The 21,775-nt window shown below is 40.6% G+C and overlaps 2 protein-coding genes across 20 annotated transcripts in view; both read right to left on the bottom strand.

The window, feature by feature from the left end:
• Window positions 1-21,775, bottom strand: part of LOC131981893 (protocadherin gamma-C5-like) — a 338,840-nt gene that overhangs the window by 45,255 nt on the left and 271,810 nt on the right. For 2 of the 19 annotated variants that reach the window (XM_059346416.1, XM_059346425.1), the window contains exon 1: window positions 12,379-14,913. The exons of 13 other annotated variants lie outside the window; for them this stretch is intronic. In XM_059346416.1, coding sequence (XP_059202399.1) covers window positions 12,379-14,763 — 2,385 coding nt within the window. In that variant the 5' untranslated portion in view covers window positions 14,764-14,913. Of the gene's footprint in view, window positions 1-9,447; window positions 12,171-12,378; window positions 14,914-18,272; window positions 18,472-18,817; window positions 21,669-21,775 lie in introns of those variants that run through there. 4 more of the 19 variants (XM_059346407.1, XM_059346419.1, XM_059346427.1 and 1 more) reach the window with 3 other exon arrangements.
• On the bottom strand, window positions 15,348-17,784 carry LOC131981919 (protocadherin gamma-A2-like). Its single transcript, XM_059346452.1, has one exon. It carries the CDS (start codon window positions 17,775-17,777, stop codon window positions 15,363-15,365), a length of 2,415 nt encoding a protein of 804 aa, XP_059202435.1. The 5' UTR covers window positions 17,778-17,784; the 3' UTR covers window positions 15,348-15,362.

The following is a 21,775-nucleotide window of genomic DNA, read 5'->3' as shown; positions in this document are numbered from 1 at the left end:
AAGACAGCAGGCGGCCAGGAAAACAAAACATAAAACTCCTGACTATTTCTCTTACAGAATACAAGAATAACTACAGGAGTAGACCTGCCAGAATACACCTGAGACCTAATAAAGTGTTTACTGCTGCAAACACAGGACATTAGAATATTAACAGTGAATACAAATTTGAAATAATTTGCTAAAGAATATAGTGTTACATTTCAAATAATCAAGTTTGGTTTTATAAGATATATTATTATGCTACCTTTGTACGTATAGTGTATAAAGTGAAGGAAAAGCAGCATTCAGAGATAATTACATTAAAAATAAATAAATAGGGTTAAATTATGAAATTGGAGATTCTCCAATAAAGACAAATATTTTGACTCAGAATGTAATTTCCAGGGCTGATACTGTCAGCATTCAGAAATACACAAAGTGTAATTCTGATGTTAATATTTGGAAGCACACATGCATTTCATTCACACTTCATGTGAACCCTCAAATCGCACATGCTCATTTTAAGTGTGTTGAGCTCCAGTACAAAGTATTAAAGTTTTACAAACTCAAGTGCTTTTCTTTTCTACCCTCTCTACATCTGTCCATTCACCTATTATCTATACCCACTTATCACGTACAGGTTAAGTGGGTATCATCACACACAGGACAGGAACACAGCTTCCACACTGGGCAGGTCACCTGGCTATCACATTGCTAACACACATCAACAAAGGAGCACAGTGCACCCACAGAGATACAGATGTACATGCATTCTCCACAAAAAAGAGCCAGCTGTGCAGTAGATGATAGTGGATACACAGTGCCACCCCTCAGCTTCATACAGCCGTTGTTCAAAATTAACAGTTAATGCATGATTTAAGTAAGCGCCATAACCTGCATCGGATTAAGTGACAGTGAATGATTACAAAACCAGCAACACATGTAAGTTGTAAAGCAACCAAGAGACCAAAAGTTCATATAGCCAACATACAGTATGTTGAAATACTGTATGTTAAATCAGTTGCACCATATTCTTATGTGGGCTTTGGTTGCATCATAGAAAATGTTTTTTTTGGTCTGTTTTCTAGTAATTTCCTACCTCATTTATACACGGTCGCCCATAAAGATGCAATAATTTTGTTTTCAAACACAATCCTCTGTTAATTGTACTTTCATTTTCATTATAATATCTTTGGATGAGATTGATTAATAAAGTTTTGAGAAGATTTACAATTCATCTGTCAAGAATAAATCACATTGTCAATATTTTATTCTAACTTTAACAGTGTATTTACACTGACTTGCCTGAGAGCATTCTGGAGGCTGCAGTTTATGGTGCTGCTGTATTTTCATAATGGCATGTGTTTCTGTTATTTTGTCCACCTTAAGGGAGTTCAACAGAAGCACAAACTACTCAAAAGGGCTACTTCTTCAAAACAGTTTCAACAAAAACTAAACATTATAATATATACCTTTATTAATGAAGGTAGGACTTACTGCAAGGCTGTCGTACAAGGCTGTATTCAATTTAAGGAGATGCTCCTTATAAAGTGGCAACTGAGAGTATGAAGAAAGCCTTAGAATAAACTACAAGCAAGTACACCAATACAACAAATTACAGACTCAACAATAGAGTTGAATAAAACCTTGCTGGTCTTAAATCGATTGGCACGTGATTAAGTTCAAGCCGATTTCCTCTAATAGGTCAGAATACGGTAGGAAGACTAATAATGTCCCCTTTGTGTCACATGGTTTGCATTTTCTTTGTACTGTTTCTTGTGTTGTATATTCTTTCTTCTGCATTCCAATATTTTATTTAATGACTGTAATGCCATGCTATGTTAGGGACTATATAAAGTGAATCCAGAGCAAAAAAACAAAACAAAAAACACACAGACTAAAGCCCAAGATACACTGCGTGACAGTAAATCACTGAAACTTCATTCAATCCTGGTTTACTTTAACAGCTGGTTTTCTCTGCTAATACTTTCCTTAAATCACATAAGCCTGTTAGTAGGGTGCACTGTCTAGCTTCTTGTTCAAATGTAAATTACTTTGGCACCCTGAAAAAGATGGTATACAGAAACAAAAACACTGATATCCAAATATTCTCATGTTAAATATTACAGTTGAAAAGTTTTACTTACCTTTTGTTACCCAGAGACCAGTATTAACATTCAATTCACATATCTACAGATTGTAAATTATGTTAATTTGATGATTCAGGGCAATTCAATGCAGCACCCCAGTCAGATAAATCAAATCACATTTCAAGCATCAAGCCACTCACACTGTCACACACGACAAAGTTGTCAACAAACCACACACACTCATCGATGCCTGATTGAAGCAATCATCGGTGATGATAGATGTTTTGTAAGTTATGTGAACAGATCTGTCGCTTGTGGAAAATTTAATTAACTGCTTGACTCAGTGCCAATATGTAATGTTTGGACAGTGAAGAACACATCACAGCTATAATGTGTTTGAAGTTTATTAGTGCATGGTGATTTATAGTATGCTGTTCAGTTGTCAGTGTTCATCAGTGCTGTTTTTAGAATAATGAAAGGTTGTACCACTGTGTGTGTTTGATGGCTCTGAACAATATAGATGAAAACTATTTCTTACCTTATTTGGCGAGACAGGATTTAAAACGAGTCAGGGAGGAGACAGGAACAGCAGCAGGCAACAAGGGACACATGGAAGAGAAAAACAAGAGAGAAAGGAAGTCAGTTAGACTGGTGGTCAGCTTACACAGTCTGGCTTTGGGATGTACAGTCAGGAACATACTTACCATGTGGATCACAACAAACAGGGTTGTGATGTATGCGGTGTTTCATAATATGAGTCTGTAATTTCTCTTTATTTTGATTTGATGCTAAATTGTCTCTTATGATTGGATTCACAAAAACAGTGTGTTGTGTGTGCATATTAAAGTTTTAAAATGTAGAAACAATTATTTGTTGTTTAATCTGTATTTGTGTCAGCCTTCACTCAGTATAATAATAAGACGCATATTGTAACCAAATATAAAGACTATGAACACTCTTGTGGCTTATTATTTTGTCATAAAGCAAATAAATACTGTTATATACTACTACTACTACATATATATATATATATATATATATATATATATATTTATTTTATATATTACGTTAATATTGTATTAGAGTTATATGTTCAAAATAATACTGAAGAGGGAATGAGACCTAACCTTCATTGATGAAAAGAGAAAAAATAAAAACAAAGCTGGTTGTGATGTATCAAATTCATTAGGGCTGGGTACCAGACTTTAGGCATGGACCAAATTGCCTCAATACGATCAAGTAATGAAATATGCCTCGTTATTCAATACCAAATTTCAATACTGAAGGAGTAAATCTCATCAACTTCAGTGAGCCAATGAGCATGCAGCATGCTTGAGCTCATACTGCTGGTGATTGGCTGTCTAGTTATGCATCTAAGAGGCATGCAGGGAAAACAGACATTCTGCACAGAAACAGGGCTTTTTTTGCTTTTAAGAAGCTTGACTACAGTTTGTGTCCCTAGGTGTAAAGGAGCTGAAAAATAAAAAATAAAAATTTGGACCTCAATGTATAATGTTTTTGTTAAAATTATTTTTTGTTCAGGAACAGGGATATAAGTCAAGGTATTGGTACCCAGCCCCAAAACTACAGACATTTACAAAAGATGAGAGAACACATTGCCATGTGAGTGTATTTGAGTTTGTAATAGAGAGTGAAAGACAGAAGACAAAGACAAAGAGAGAAGGAGCTTTAGAAAAACTTTGTTTTAGCACTGTGGTCCCTGTAAGGGGTATGATATTATTAGTAAACAAATAAAATAATATTGTTAAGAAAGAGGGGAAGCAGTTCTACCTCAGTGGATAGAGTTGCAGGTCATTGTGGCTGCTTTAACAAAAATATATCCAGTCATCCCTACAGCTTTCACTAAATAGTTGGTGGTATGTTAGATTATGCTACACAATATAGAAACTGGGTACAACAATTAACTTGCCCTTGAAATAGAAGCATCAAAGTACTCTGTTCTGCTAAAGTACAACCACTTTAGCCTAAACCAGAAAATGAATAGTCATTACCAAGATAAAAATGAAAACTTTGGAAACCCAGATGACACCAACAATGTATGACTCACAACCAGAATACTGCACTGCTGCACAAAGCCAGTACCCTCATAGCAACAGCAGGGGGCCTCGAGGCGATGCCCCGAGACAAACCCATGCCTTATTAATGAGATCCTCTGCACTGTGACCCAGTGTTTGTCACAGCTGATGTGTGCATGGGTGTCTTTATGAGAGCAGATTTAACCTCCTAGACAAAACAAAGCAGCAACTGCTTCTATTACTAGTCTGGTTTACTGTGGTTTAAATGATACAGAGGAATGAATATACTTTTTTTGTGCACATGAACATCATTTTAAGTTTTAGTTAAAATTGCAGTGTTGGTCTAAAACACATAAAATAAATAGGTCAACCAGGAAAACAAGCAACACAGAAATAAAAAAGGGAAGGCTGTTGTTCCTTTCAAATTGGTGATTTAAAGTCTGTATATAAGTCAGTACACTCGTTATGGGCACAGGTTTGCGGAAACAGAGGACGGCAAAAGAAATAGGGCAGCGTCAATCAGAACAAATATCAAAAGCAGCCATGATCACCATCTCCCCCTCCCTCTTCTCCATCATCAGCCACCCCAGGTCTGAGGATGCTGCACCTATTTGCCCAAAACAGGGGTGTCTCCTGTCCTCCCAGTACCACCAAATACATAGAGCCATCACAGCTCAGAGCTGCATCTGCTGCTGACCCCCTGTGGCTCAATGAAAAATGGTACAGCCCTGCCAGTGAGTCAGCTTGTTGCTATGGTAACACATCCCACCTCCCCTGCTCGCATCCCACCCTGCTTCCTGTGAGCTGGCAATGGTGATAAAGAAGAGCTATAAAAACAACATCGAGGATAAAGATGAAAACAGAAGAAAGGAAGAGAAATGATGCTCACACACACATTTGTACTATGATGATATGTTGATCACACACAGCACATGATCATGATAAAGAATCTCTTGATAAATGGCTGAAAAGTGAAACAAAGGAGGTATTTCTTCTTGTCATGGCCATGGTGACCTACACAGGGATGAAATGACACTGTATGTTGTGTGATTTCTTTTTATAGACCGAACAAAATGTCCTACACTGAGCAATCTCCCTCTCCCTTTCTCTGTGTCTTTTTCTCTCTCTGCAGCAGAGTGGTGCAGCTGGAGAGGGGGAGGGGAGGGATGCAGAAAATGAGATCAGGAGGAAAAAGGAAGACTGTTGGAAACCCAGAATGACTGCTGAAGAGATTGAGCTACAATTTGACACAATTATAAAGTGATTGAGTGTAATGACAGCAAAACATTTTTTTGTGATTCTAAACAGCCAATTAATATATTAAGAAAGTGACAATGATATGTGGAAGTCATATAATATAACTACAATATAAAACATATAACAATTTGAATTTCATACATCCTGTAAGACTCTGTCCTTCCAAATTACAGACCGTGTGTGGGTTTTATTAGGAGAATCAAACACAGATCATGCCATCCACTGATGTCAAAAAATCAGCACTGAGAATATATTTTAGTAAAGTCTGTGTGGATTTGTTTCTGGGTCTTTCTGAGCTTGACACAACTTTGCCATTGCCCCATATTACACAGTTCTAGGTAATCCCGAGTGTAATCCTTCCCAGAGAATCAGCCTGTGCAGAACGTCACACTTCCACCTCTAAGACATCGAGACACATCCAAATGCAACTTCATATGTATATCAGTCATATGTGGTTTACCAGGCTTTATGCATTAAAATATATTACAGTATTCATGTAGTTGCTTTCACTCTCTTCTCTTTGCTTATAAATAAATATGGTGCACAAATCAGTTATTATCCTGCCATCAATCTGATGCACCTGAGGAATGCAATCAAATAGACATCTGTATTATAGTTATCAATAAAACTGCACTACATGTTTGACCAAGCAAAGTACCAATAACTTTTACATAATAATGTACGTACAAGTATTTTTTACTTTTACTTGCCCACTTTACAGAGTAAAAGAGTGCTTCGTTTGTGTCTTATGTTTGTTTTGCAAACACATCTTGTTATGTATGTGTAAGTATATGTAATAAGGTTTTAAATACAAAAGGGGGGTTGGAAGGGGGAAGCTTAAATTGATTTTTCTCTATTGGCCTAAATAATCCACTAAAAAGAAAACAGGTACTCCAAAAAGTTGAAAAAGATGGAGGATAAATTATTTTCCTTCAGGAAAAACACTTGAGCAAAGTGGAAAATGCAAAGTGAAAAAAAGTTCATCCAACAGCGAGCACTAAATGTCTCGGGTCATTTACACCCCAAGAGAAGGCCTTCACCTTTTACTCTGATTTACGATATTTGAAAGGTTACAATTGTGAAATATTGCTCATAACTATAGCACACCATACACCAGCCATAAACAAACAACTGCCTAGTAGGTGATCAGTGTTTCAATGAGACACGATGATGATAGACAAAGTCTGTGTCAACTACAGAATAACTTTGTGTCCCTGAGCAGCGTGGATGTTTTCTGGAGAGGAGCTTGAAGTTTTAGTTCAAGCATGCTCTCTAACTGCTTGTTGAACTAACTGCCTGTAAAGTTCAATCAAGTGCAATCTTTTTTTTCTAAAGCAACAGAACAACAGTCCCAGAGGGACAGGCAACAACAGTCAACATGTGGAGAGAGTATTATGCACTGAAGCTATGTACATATTATTCTCCTGTTCATATCATGCTCAGTGTATTCAGGTCTGTGGGAAATAAGCCATATGCTAAGGTCTCTGATATCAGGGATATCTTGTAAACAAAAATACAATGAGGGGTTATAGTACAAACATTCACCACATCCCCTTTCACACATGGTGCACAGTGTGTGGATGAGCCCCACCGGCATACACATGGGCACACAGCTGCTCACCAGACAGCTTGGAGAGGAAGGCGAGACACTAAAACAAAAGCTTAGGCCTGTGGGAAGCAGGAGCTTCTGCACGCAATTACAGTTTTGTGGTCAGTAACAACTTTAGCAAACTCATGTTTGGGGCTTTGTGTAGGATGAGGGCTGCATGGTAGGTTTCTTAAACAAGAGAAAGATAAAGCAACAACACGCTGAAGGGATACTGGGTATAAGCAGGCGGAACTATTTAGCTACTTGAAAAAAGGTTTCTGTGAGCTTTGACCCCTAAGGAGACACTGGCCAAAAGAATTTATGGTACTCAGTAAAATCCTTCACCCTTAACAAACCTGAGAAAATGAGACATACTGGTTTAAACACAGTTGAAACAGGTAAAGCAGACACAGATGTGGGTTGATAATGATGACAGACTGCTTCTAGCGGCTATGGGGGTGAATACAATTAACCTACGTTTCTACCTTGTAGTTTGTCAACTTTTATTTTCACACGCACACACCCTGCATCCTGCAGACTCTACTGCAAAAACACATAAACCACCCAGAGAGACCAGACGAGGCACATTAGTTGATCTAATGCTTCCTCTGAAACGGGACACAAATGAGCAAACATAACTGAAGACAGACTACCCACAACCACATCATACAAGCATTTAGTCATTACTCATGCATCGAGCTGGAATATTTAATTATGCTTTATGGGCCCTCTATCTAAAGACAAGTGCAGATATCAAACACACATGCATTTTCCTCACAACAGATATCATTATAATAATTGGGTTTTTTTCTACTCAGTGCACCAAATCGTAATTTTTGAAAAACAACACACAGCTTTCATATTCAGTACATTATGTAAACCCTGACAGGTGGAAACTCATAAGGAGGTCTGTCATGTGTGACTCATAGCAGTCTACGTGGCGCTAATTAAAATCATTCTTTACTGGCTTTTGTGGACAGCTAAATTATAATATAGTATTCCTCTGCTCTAATTTCTGACACCCCACTGTCATTTGTTATATAACTAATGTAGACCTCTCCCTCTCCCTCAGTCTCTGTTTCCCTGTCTCTCTTGTCCTCTCTTTCTTTATATTTTATCAAGAAATATCTCACTCTGTCCATGTCCTTTACAGGGAGTCAGTAAAAGGAACTATTTACCACATAAGACTGTCCTGAGCCCTCTATTTCAGCAGACAAAGAGGGCTGCAGATTAAAATGGCTGCCGTACATCACTAACACGAATGCTGCACAGGGATGGTAGAGACTGTGCCGGCTACCACGTGCCTCTTCCCCTCCCCCGCTGCCTCTCTCTTCCTCTCCATCACACTGCTTTCCTCCCTCCTTCTCAATCTTACCAGCACCAGAAATGTCTGTTTCCTCTTCCCTTAAACCAGATTTTAAAACACTTCATCAATATTATAATGACGCTCTTTGCATTTTTCTTATCGATTTGCATTTTTGTGTGATTTGCATTACCTGCCTTTGTTATAGTTTGCTTTAATCTGTATGCGTGTTTTCTCTGTGTGTAGCCCTATGCCCATGGCTGCATCGTGTTATGAAGGGAATTAGGTCAGTGAAAATGTAGTGCACTGCGTGGTTGAGTGTTTCTATGCAGAAGCAATCTGTAGCTATGTTTTAGCAGGGATGAAGCCCAGAATCTCCTTTTCTTTACTGTAGGTCCTGTATAATTCTCTCACACATCCAGTATCTAAAATCAGTCTGTATAAGGAGGAAGGGATCCAAACTTAACTTAACATATTTTCACTTGGTCTGTCTGCACATAACACCAGATTTCAATGCACTATCTTGCATATGATAAGCAATATTATGACAATTTAATTAAGGTGAAAAATGTTGCAAAAACTATTTTATGAACAATGCAGTGTCATGAAGCAAAAGAAAAAGTATCTGACACAGTGTTATGGTTGTTGTTGTGCCAAACAACAACAACCACAACAACAACAACATATATGAACCACAAAGGTAAACACAGGTGATGGAACAGTGATGGAGTATATGCAATAAGTATTTGAAACAGTAATATGTTCATTTTGAAATGCAAATATGGGAGAATCAGACATTGATAATATTTCAGTTATATTTCTTGATTTACTGGGTAACTTAAATATTTTATGTTTTGGGGACACAATTGGTAATGTAGAGAGATACTTGCCTAAACAGAAAAACAGATGTTCAATATAATATCAAGTTAATTTCCCACTATCCTGACACAATTTTAAATGCAATTATACCCAGATGTAAATATGTTTAATGTTACATCCAGCCACAAGATAAATTGTGAGGTTAAAGGGAACTAAATATTTGTCCACTACTCTTGGCACACTAGGGACACTGAGTAGACCTTTCAGTGAATATCCACCATGTACAGTAACAGACCTATCCAAATAGTGAGTCAGTGAACAAACAAAGAAAAACTAGAATGCTTTTTAAAGACACAAGGAAGAGGTTGATCTCACCTCTGTGAGCATATTCTCTGACTCTGTTTTATGCCTTGGCACAGTCCTGGTAGCAGTATGGTCAACATTCAGAGTGCTCTGACTGAAGGGTCGGGAGCACTTGATGTCACTCTTCCTGGAGTCAGTAGTTCCGTACACCTCATAACTGAAAGCCTGCTTCAACGTACCAGTACCTCCTACGTCAGCATAAAGGGGCGGGTAATACGGAATTACAGGAAGATTCCCATTGGATTGATAAAACAAACGCTCGCGTCTCCACCTGTAGATTTTCACTGAGATAATAACCACTAAACACGTGATGAAGAGGAAGGAAACTACAGCCAAAGCCAACACTAAGTAAAAAGTCAGGTTGTCATTGTACTCCTTGTCGTGTGTAAAGTCAGTGAACTCAGACAGCACTTCAGGGAAGCTGTCCGCCACCGCCACGTTAACAATGACTGTAGCTGAACGAGAGGGCTGCCCGTTGTCCTCCACTATAACACTCAGTCTTTGTTTCACAGCATCTTTATCAGTCACTTGGCGGATAGTTCTTATTTCTCCATTCTGTAAGCCCACTTCAAACAGCGCCCTGTCTGTGGCTTTCTGCAGTTTATAGGTGAGCCAGGCATTCTGTCCAGAGTCCACATCAACAGCCACCACTTTAGTCACCAGATAGCCCACATCTGCTGAACGAGGCACCATTTCAGCCACCAGAGAGCCTCCAGTCTGGACTGGGTACAGGACCTGAGGAGGGTTGTCGTTCTGGTCCTGGACCATTATTTTCACAGTCACATTGCTACTGAGTGGAGGGGAGCCTCCATCCTGAGCTTTGACACGAATGTGGAACTCTTTTGTTTGCTCATAGTCAAATGAACGCACAGCAAGAATCTCTCCACTCTCTGCATTTACTGAGAAATAAGCAGAGGCTGACATCCCATTAAGTTGGCTATCTTCAAGGAAATAGGAAATGCGCGCATTGTTCCCTGAGTCTTTGTCACTGGCTTTGACAGAGAGGAGTGACATGCCAGGTGAATTATTTTCAGTGATGAAAGCGGTGCTAAATGGTTGTGGGAACATCGGGGCGTGGTCGTTAACGTCGGATATTCTTAAATGTATTGTTTTGTTTGTGGAATAAGGCGGGGAACCCTCATCCATTGCTGTTATTGTGATATTATATTCAGGAACCGTTTCACGATCCAAAACATCATCAGACATCAGGCTGTAAAAATTAGTCGATGCTAATTTGATTTTGAACGGTAAATCTTTGCTAATAAAACACTTAACTTGGCCATTTTTATCTGAGTCCAAGTCTTTGATATTGAGCATAGCTATGACAGTATCTGGAGCCGCATTCTCTGGTATGGGGTTGGAGAGGGAAATTATGCTAATGACAGGGGCATTATCATTTAGGTCGGTTACTTCAATTAGCACCTTGCTCGTGTCTGTCAGCCCTCCTTTGTCAGTAGCTTCGATATTAATTTCATAATGTTTAGCTTTTTCATAATCTAACACACCAACTACGGTCATTTCCCCAGTGTGTGGATCCATATTAAACAGGGATGAGGCAGTATCGGTATGTTGGGAGAAAGAATACACTACTTCATCGTTTGCTCCTTTATCATTATCCGTGGCACTGACTCTTAGAATAACAGTGCCCCTTGAAGCGTTCTCAGGAACGGTAACTCTGTAAATAGCCTGGCTAAAAACCGGTGCATTGTCATTTGCATCCAGAACAACGACATTTATTTTAACAGAACCTGATTTCTGAGGATTCCCACCGTCGAATGCTGTCAGAGTTAATTTATGCTCTTCTTGTTTTTCTCTGTCAAGCGACGTGTGGAGAACCATTTCAATATATTTTGTTCCATCAGGCCGAGAAACAACATTTAATTTGAAATTATCTGTAGGGTTGAGTTTGTATGTCTGAATGGTGTTATGTGCTACATCGGGATCTCTGGCACTCTCAAGCGAATAGCGAGCCCCTGGTGAGGCAGATTCAATAACCTGGAAACTGTATTCCTTTTTGGAAAACAACGGAGCATTATCATTAATATCTGTAATCTCTACATCAATCCGATGCAACTCCATTGGATTTTCTAGGATGATTTGGAAATGAAGAGAACAGGGAGACACTTGCTCGCACAATTCTTCTCTGTCTATTCGTTTAGCCACGACCAAACTTCCCTTATCTGCATTCAGACCAATGTACTCACTGCCGTCCTCGGTAAATATCCGAGCACGTCCGGATTTCAGCCGTTTAACATCCAAGCCTAAATCCTGAATGATATTCCCGACAACGGAGCCCGTCGACATCTCCTCGGGTATAGAATAACGGACCTGTCCCAGAGCCATTTCTGCGACGCAAACACAGAGAAGCAGCGGCCACCATGAACACAATTTTCTTCCGAGCACACAACAAAGAACAGCCATCATAACGAGAGCCTTTGGAGAATCCGAATGGAAAAACAAAACCACCGAGTCAAAATCAGTCCAAATAATCGATCATATGTTCATTGCTGACTGTTGTGCGTCTGGCTTTATCAGCCTATAGTTCCGAATAAAATACAGCTCTAATAACGCAGCAGTCAGACGAGGGAGGACTTCACTCATGAAAAGAGTCTAATTTTCCTCACACTAACCAACAGCGGCACTTAGGGACGTGAAAAGAAACTGCAGAAATAGCTATATGAAAACGGATTGATAAAGTATTACTTGCACAAAGTAGAAACAGACAGAAATACAGACATATATATATATATATATATATATATATATATATAAAATGTTATTTTTGTTTCCAAAGTTGAATAGCTTCCATAACAGACAATGCTATGATTATTCACTGTGGTAAGTAAAAAGAGATAGATAGGTACTGTGTGGTACTGATGTGTCTCTGTCCATGGTACTGGACATTAGAAGTGGCCGCAGTCTGGTTTGATTATGAATCCTAACCTCCAGAGGAGAGTCTGGTTCATCCAGGATGCTCTTCTCACTCTGTATCCGCTGCATCGTCCCTGTAGAACTGGGGTCCATTATCAGCACGTTCTGACTACCGGCTCTGCCGAACTTACAGTCACTCTTTCTGGAGTCAGTCGTCCTGCACACCTCGTAATTGTACACGTGTTGGAGAGTCCCTGTCCCCAAAGTGTCTGAGTAACGTGGTGGATAATATGGAATCACAGGCAGGCTGGAGTGATACAGGATGCGAGACTGTCTCCATCTGTAGATTTTCACTGAGATAATAACCACTAAACACGTGATGAAGAGGAAGGAAACTACAGCCAAAGCCAACACTAAGTAAAAAGTCAGGTTGTCATTGTACTCCTTGTCGTGTGTAAAGTCAGTGAACTCAGACAGCACTTCAGGGAAGCTGTCCGCCACCGCCACGTTAACAATGACTGTAGCTGAACGAGAGGGCTGCCCGTTGTCCTCCACTATAACACTCAGTCTTTGTTTCACAGCATCTTTATCAGTCACTTGGCGGATAGTTCTTATTTCTCCATTCTGTAAGCCCACTTCAAACAGCGCCCTGTCTGTGGCTTTCTGCAGTTTATAGGAGAGCCAGGCATTCTGTCCAGAGTCCACATCAACAGCCACCACTTTAGTCACCAGATAGCCCACATCTGCTGAACGAGGCACCATTTCAGCCACCAGAGAGCCTCCAGTCTGGACTGGGTACAGGACCTGAGGAGGGTTGTCGTTCTGGTCCTGGATCATTAGTTTCACAGTCACATTGCTATTGAGTGGAGGGGAGCCTCCATCCTGAGCTTTGACACGGAACTGGAAGTCTTTGATCTGCTCGTAGTCAAAAGAGCGCACTGCATGGATGACTCCACTATCAGCACTAACGGACACATATGAGGAGACTGGCACTCCGTTAACAGAGGAGTCCTCCAGTATGTAAGAAACACGGGCATTCTGGTTCCAGTCAGCGTCTCTGGCTCTCACTGTGAATATAGAGAGGCCTGGTGTGTTGTTTTCTACAATGTAGGCCTCATATGAGCTCCTCTCAAAGACAGGCGCGTTATCATTCACATCAGAGATCTGTAAGGTGAGAGTGACGCTGCTGGAGAGGGAGGGCACTCCCTCATCAGAGCAGGTCACTGTTATGTTATACTGAGAAGCGATCTCTCTGTCTAATCCACTTTCTGTAATTAAACTGTAGAAATCATTGGTTGTAGACTTCATGACAAAAGGAATATCATTATTTATATTGCATTGGACCTTGCCATTTTCACCTGAATCTGCGTCCTCAATATTTATCATGGTCACAACAGTGCTAGGTTTGGCATCTTCTGATATCACGTTTGATTTTGACATTATATGGATATCAGGTTTGTTGTCATTCATGTCAATGACGTCGATCATAACTTTACACGAGTCAACTAGTCCTCCATCATCACTTGCACGAATGTTTATCTGAAATGTTCGAGCTTTTTCATAGTCAACATTTCCTTTCAGCCGAATTTCACCACTTTCATCATTTATTTCAAATAAGCCTCGAGCATGATCTAAAATACTCGAAATAGAATATGTTATTTTTCCATTAGATCCATGATCTGCATCTGTTGCAGTAACTGTCACTACAACTGTTCCTAACGGTGCATTTTCTTTTATAGATGCCTTATAAATAGGTTGCGTAAAAACAGGAGCATTGTCATTAACGTCTAAAACGGTGATGAGAATCTGCATTGTTCCTGACATCTGCGGCTCTCCTCCATCCACCGCCGTCAGAACTAAAGAAAGATGCTCATTTTTTTCTCTGTCAAGAGGTTTCTCTAGGACCATTTCGACGTTTTTCGTCCCATCTGCTTGATCTTGTAATTTAACAATAAAATTCTCTGTCGGTTCGAGTTTATATGTTTGCAAACCATTTGAGCCTACATCAGGATCAACTGCCCTATCTAATATGAATTTAGCCCCACTAACAGCGGATTCACTGATTTTAAATTTGACGTCGTTCTTTTCGAAGGATGGAGGGTTATCATTAACATCTGTGATCTCAATGGTAACACTGTAAAATTCCATCGGATTCTCTAAAATAATCTGAAAATGTAGTGCACAAGGCGTCGTTTGTCCACAGAGCGCCTCTCTGTCTATCCTGTCTTTGATGAGGAGGACTCCTCTGTCGTTATTCAGCTCAATAAATTCGCCACTGTCTCGGGTAAAAATACGAGCTTTTCCCGATTTTAGTCTTTTAACATCTAAGCCAAAATCCCTTGCCATGTTGCCAACTAGAGAGCCTTTAGGCATTTCCTCGGGAATAGAGTAACTGACCTGTCCGACCACCGAGCTGAGAGAGAGGACCGAGAAAAACAACAGTACTTGCCCTCTCATTGTTCTACCAGACGCTATTCCAGTGTAGTCCAAGTATGGCTTTTGAAATTTTTGCCCTCCGATTTTTTTTCAGTCAGAACTGGTTTTCAAAGCATATTTCCCAACACGAAAAACAATATTTCCTTTCCGTTTCTCCGGTAATGTCCAGGCGGTATATGCTCTGCTTCTGTCTCTTCCTCTCTCTAAAATAAAGAAATGGTGGGAGGTACAATGAGTCTGCGCTAAATCTAATACAGACTGGCCGACAGCGGCACTCAGAGTTCATAGAGGAAAATTGCATGTGAATTGTGCTAAAAAAAACCCTGATAAGCCCTGGTTAAATAAGCAAAACAGCAAGGAAAAACACACACTTCTTCTGTAAGTAGCTGTATTGTTTGATGCTACACGCTTTTAACAAATAACTTGGAACCTAATTGAGCAACATAGGGTGCAAATGTTTGAAACAATTAATTGTATGAAACATGACAGCCATTTAAAGAGATACGGAAAATGTAACTCGAAAAAATACATGGTTGAATTATGTTATCATTTCGCTCTCCAAGGTGCTGAAAGTAAGATGGGACTGATTTAAAACGTGGTTCCAATGAATGAAGAGAGAGCTAATAAATTCTAACCTCCAGAGGAGAGTCTGGTTCATCCAGGATGCTCTTCTCACTCTGTATCCGCTGCATCGTCCCTGTAGAACTGGGGTCCATTATCAGCACGTTCTGACTACCGGCTCTGCCGAACTTACAGTCACTCTTTCTGGAGTCAGTCGTCCTGCACACCTCGTAATTGTACACGTGTTGGAGAGTCCCTGTCCCCAAAGTGTCTGAGTAACGTGGTGGATAATATGGAATCACAGGCAGGCTGGAGTGATACAGGATGCGAGACTGTCTCCATCTGTAGATTTTCACTGAGATAATAACCACTAAACACGTGATGAAGAGGAAGGAGACTACAGCCAAAGCCAACACTAAGTAAAAAGTCAGGTTGTCATTGTACTCCTTGTCGTGTGTAAAGTCAGTGAACTCAGACAGCACTTCAGGGAAGCTGTCCGCCACCGCCACGTTAACAATGACTGTAGCTGAACGAGAGGGCTGCCCGTTGTCCTCCACTATAACACTCAGTCTTTGTTTCACAGCATCTTTATCAGTCACTTGGCGGATAGTTCTTATTTCTCCATTCTGTAAGCCCACTTCAAACAGCGCCCTGTCTGTGGCTTTCTGCAGTTTATAGGAGAGCCAGGCATTCTGTCCAGAGTCCACATCAACAGCCACCACTTTAGTCACCAGATAGCCCACATCTGCTGAACGAGGCACCATTTCAGCCACCAGAGAGCCTCCAGTCTGGACTGGGTACAGGACCTGAGGAGGGTTGTCGTTCTGGTCCTGGATCATTAGTTTCACAGTCACATTGCTACTGAGTGGAGGGGAGCCTCCATCCTGAGCTTTGACGCGGAACTGGAAGTCTTTGATCTGCTCGTAGTCAAAAGAGCGCACTGCATGGATGACTCCACTATCAGCACTAACGGACACATATGAGGAGACTGGCACTCCGTTAACAGAGGAGTCCTCCAGTATGTAAGAAACACGGGCATTCTGGTTCCAGTCAGCGTCTCTGGCTCTCACTGTGAATATAGAGAGGCCTGGTGTGTTGTTTTCTACAATGTAGGCCTCATATGAGCTCCTCTCAAAGACAGGCGCGTTATCATTCACATCAGAGATCTGTAAGGTGAGAGTGACGCTGCTGGAGAGGGAGGGCACTCCCTCATCAGAGCAGGTCACTGTTATATTATACTCAGATGCTCTCTCTCTGTCCAACTCCCCGTCTGTAAGGAGGCTATAGAAATTATTTGATGTGGACTTTAATATAAAGTATATGTTATCAATGATGGAGCATTCCACTTTACCGTTCTCTCCTGAGTCTGCATCCTCAACATTTATCATTGTTACTACAGTGTTAGTCTTAGCATCTTCAGATATCACATTTGATTTGGACATAATGTGAATATCGGGGTTGTTGTCATTTATGTCTAATACATCTACTATCACTTTACAAGAACCAGTTAGTCCACCGCCATCATTTGCACGAATATTTATTTGAAAGTTTCTCGCCTTTTCATAGTCAAGTTTCCCCACTAAAGTAATGTCTCCACTTTCTTTGTTTACTTCAAACATTCTACGGGCGTGATCTAGAGTACTTGCAATTGAATACGTTATTCTACTGTTAGAGCCACTATCTGCATCTGTCGCAGTGACTGTCAATACGACCGTTCCTACTGGTGCATTTTCGTTTATAGATGCTTTATAAATAGGCTGAGTAAAAACTGGAGAATTATCATTAGCGTCCAACACGGTGATGTGAATTTGCATTGTTCCTGACATCTGCGGCTCTCCTCCATCCACCGCCGTTAGAACAAGAGACAAATGATCGTTTTTCTCTCTATCCAGCGGTGTATGCAAGACCATCTCCACATTTTTACTCGTATCGATTTGATTATTCATTTTGAGAGAGAATGCATCTGTTGGTTTAAGGACATAGGTTTTTAAGCCATTGTCGCCTACATCTAGATCAATAGCCCTGTCTAAAATAAATGTTGTACCACTCAGCGTCGACTCGCTGATATTGAAGTGTACGTTGTTTGTTTCAAAGGTTGGAGGATTGTCATTGACATCTGTGATCTCGATATTAATACTGTAGAATTCCATCGGATTCTCTAATATGATCTGACAATGCAAAGCACAGGGCGTCGTTTGTCCGCAAAGCGCCTCTCGGTCTATTTTTTCTTTTATAAGGAGGACTCCTCTGTCTCTGTTTAGCTCAATGTACTCAGCGCTATCACGTGTAAAAACTCGAGCCTTTCCGGTTTTCAATCTTTTTACTTCCAAACCTAAATCCTGAGCAATGTTACCAACCACAGACCCTTTCCCCATTTCCTCGGGAATAGAGTAGCTGACCTGTCCGAGCACTGTGCTGAGGGAGAGGACCGAGATAAACAACAGTACTTGCCGTGCCATTGTTATATCCGACATCGTCTTTGCAGTGAGTCCTTATGTAAACGTTTTAGTCCTCCTTTAAATTTGTTTAGCATCCATCCATTGCAAAAATATGGAATTAGAATTCCCTCAAGGCAGATGAAAATAGCGGAACAATTTCTCCCTTTCAGTTCTGTTGGATCCCCGCGTGTGCTTTACTGAATCTACCCTTCTGTCTCCGAGCTCAAACGTACGGAAAGGATGGGAGGTACTATTGCGCATCTGATGTAAAACTGATACATACTGGTCAACAGCGTCGCTCTGAGTTCAAAGTCAAAATTACACGAGAAAAGCTCCTACCAACCTTATGAGTAATGTTCAGACGGTGTTGAAATGTCTGAAATAACAATGATTTTAACAAAAGAAACCACACATACCGAGAGAAAAATGTGTTTACACTACAGAAATGAGAGCAATGGGAGCGCAGTTTTTAGAAGGGGAAAAAAGTAAGAGACTTTAACTCTTTTCGTTACAAATAGGCTGTCTGCTGAATCTAGAGGGAGACAGGGCGAGAGGAAGAGATCATCATAAAAATATTTACAGTTTCAGCATGTTTCCCACTGAAACTTAGAAACAATGTAAAGGATAGGGAACAAAAAAAATATTTTGAATGATAACTAACATCTAGTAAGATTTGACCGTTACAGAAAAAGCCTTGTTGAGGTCGCAAACAATGTCTCTGTCCATGGTGCTGACTGCAGACTGATTATGAACGACAACTGTTAACAACTTCATATATAATAAAGGGTATACACATGGAAATAATTTACGAATGAAATGAACCTCCAAACAACCAACATCAATAGATAGGTATAAAGCTATATAGCGATATCACTGGATAGATGGATAGATTGATGAATGGGTAGATGGAAAGATGGATAGATAGATAGATAGATAGATAGATAGATAGATAGATAGATAGATAGATAGATAGATAGATAGATAAATAGATAGATAGATACTTATGATGGCGTGTCTCTGTCCATGGTACTGGACATTACAAGTGACCGTGGCTTGCTTTTACTGCAAATTCTAACCTCTAGAGGAGAGTCTGGTTCATCCAGGATGCTCTTCTCACTCTGTATCCGCTGCATCGTCCCTGTAGAACTGGGGTCCATTATGAGCACGTTCTGACTACCGGCTCTGCCGAACTTACAGTCACTCTTTCTGGAGTCAGTCGTCCTGCACACCTCGTAATTGTACACGTGTTGGAGAGTCCCTGTCCCCAAAGTGTCTGAGTAACGTGGTGGATAATATGGAATCACAGGCAGGCTGGAGTGATACAGGATGCGAGACTGTCTCCATCTGTAGATTTTCACTGAGATAATAACCACTAAACACGTGATGAAGAGGAAGGAAACTACAGCCAAAGCCAACACTAAGTAAAAAGTCAGGTTGTCATTGTACTCCTTGTCGTGTGTAAAGTCAGTGAACTCAGACAGCACTTCAGGGAAGCTGTCCGCCACCGCCACGTTAACAATGACTGTAGCTGAACGAGAGGGCTGCCCGTTGTCCTCCACTATAACACTCAGTCTTTGTTTCACAGCATCTTTATCAGTCACTTGGCGGATAGTTCTTATTTCTCCATTCTGTAAGCCCACTTCAAACAGCGCCCTGTCTGTGGCTTTCTGCAGTTTATAGGAGAGCCAGGCATTCTGTCCAGAGTCCACATCAACAGCCACCACTTTAGTCACCAGATAGCCCACATCTGCTGAACGAGGCACCATTTCAGCCACCAGAGAGCCTCCAGTCTGGACTGGGTACAGGACCTGAGGAGGGTTGTCGTTCTGGTCCTGGATCATTAGTTTCACAGTCACATTGCTACTGAGTGGAGGGGAGCCTCCATCCTGAGCTTTGACGCGGAACTGGAAGTCTTTGATCTGCTCGTAGTCAAAAGAGCGCACTGCATGGATGACTCCACTATCAGCACTAACGGACACATATGAGGAGACTGGCACTCCGTTAACAGAGGAGTCCTCCAGTATGTAAGAAACACGGGCATTCTGGTTCCAGTCAGCGTCTCTGGCTCTCACTGTGAATATAGAGAGGCCTGGTGTGTTGTTTTCTACAATGTAGGCCTCATATGAGCTCCTCTCAAAGACAGGCGCGTTATCATTCACATCAGAGATCTGTAAGGTGACAGTGACGCTGCTGGAGAGGGAGGGCACTCCCTCATCAGAGCAGGTCACTGTTATGTTATACTGAGAAGCGATCTCTCTGTCTAAATCACTGTCTGTCACTAAACTATAGAAATTATTTGATGTCGATTTCAAAACAAAAGGAATATTATCATTTATAAAACACTGAACTTTACCATTTTCACCTGAGTCTGGATCTTGGATGTTAATCATTGTAACGACTGTGTTGGGGTTTGCACTCTCTGATATAATAGTTGATTTAGACATGATTTTAATCATAGGCTCATTGTCATTTATATCAACGACATCGACAATTATTTTACAAGAATCAGTCAGTCCTCCGTTATCCCTTGCGCGTACATTGATCTGAAAATTTCGTTTCTTTTCATAATCCAAACGTCCAATCAATCTAACCTCACCGCTGTCCTCATTTATTTCAAACATATGCCTGACGTCATCTAAAGTGTTGGTGATTGAATACGTTATCTTACCATTTAATCCATGATCGGCATCTGACGCACTGACGGTGGTCACAATCGTGCCTTTTGCAGCATTTTCAGCGACAGTGCCTTTGTATATCGGCTGTGTAAAAACAGGTGCATTGTCATTGGCATCTAACACAGTGATGAGAATCTGCATTGTTCCTGACATCTGTGGCTCTCCTCCATCTACGGCCGTCAACGCCAAAGACATGAGCTCATTTTTCTCTCTGTCTAGTGGTTTTTGTAAGACCATCTCCACATTCTTTGTACCATCGGGTTGGCTGTGCAGTTTGAGTACAAAATTATCACTTGGTTTGAGTATGTAGCTTTGGAGAGTGTTTACACCTACATCCAAATCCACAGCCCTTTCTAAATCAAATTTAGCACCAACAACCGCAGACTCGCTAATTATGAATTTAATTTCGTGCTTTTCAAAAGTAGGTGCATTGTCGTTAATATCTGTAATTTCAACTGTTACACTGTAGAATTCCATGGGATTCTCTAACACAATCTGAAAATGTACAGCACATGGTGTCGTATCACCGCACAACGCCTCTCTGTCTATTCTCTCTTTAATAAGGAGGACTCCCCGTTCGCTGTTCAGCTCGATGTACTCTCTGCTATCACCAGAATAAACACGAGCGTTACCCAACTTCAGTCGTTTAACGTCTAAACCTAAATCCTGAGCTATATTACCAACCAAAGAGCCTGTCGCCATCTCCTCCGGAATTGAGTAACTGACCTGCCCGAGGACTGAACTCAGAGAGAGGATCGAAATAAACACCAGTACTTGCCGTCTCATTGTTTGAAATGACAGAGGCAAAAAGAAACAGTAACCTCGTAAAATCCGTCAGAAAGATGAACAAGCATTCGAAAAAAAAGAAAAAAATGATGAACCAACAACAATCCTCAAATTTGAAGCAAGAAATTGGCAGTTGTGCCTCGTCGTGTATATCCGTTCATCGACAGAAGACAATGCGATCTGCGCCTGCCCCTTCTCTCTGAAGCATCGAAATGAAGAGGCGGTGCTGCTGTAAATATACGACAACTGCAACAGACTAGGCAACAGCGGCCCATTGAGTTCAGAAAGCAAAACTGCAGAAAATGTGTTGTGAAATGTGAAAGGTGATGAAGCTGGGAAAATAAAGTATAAATGTTCAGATTAAATTGTGATATGATCTATTCCTTAATAAATGCGAACTTAATTAAAATACAATCTTAATATGTGAAGTAATATTTCAAAAGATATCGACATTCAAAGCACGGGGTGTAAACATTGACCATCAATCAATCACACTGAATAACATGCATGTATAAATGATCCATGTTGCTCTCCAAGGTGCTGAAAAGGGCACCAAAGAATATACCAAGATGC

This window comes from Centropristis striata, chromosome 12 (genome assembly GCF_030273125.1).
Source record: "Centropristis striata isolate RG_2023a ecotype Rhode Island chromosome 12, C.striata_1.0, whole genome shotgun sequence".
Lineage (NCBI taxonomy): Eukaryota > Metazoa > Chordata > Actinopteri > Perciformes > Serranidae > Centropristis > Centropristis striata.
The sequence above is the reverse complement of the archived record's forward strand: the minus strand, read 5'-3'. Positions and strand labels throughout refer to the sequence as shown.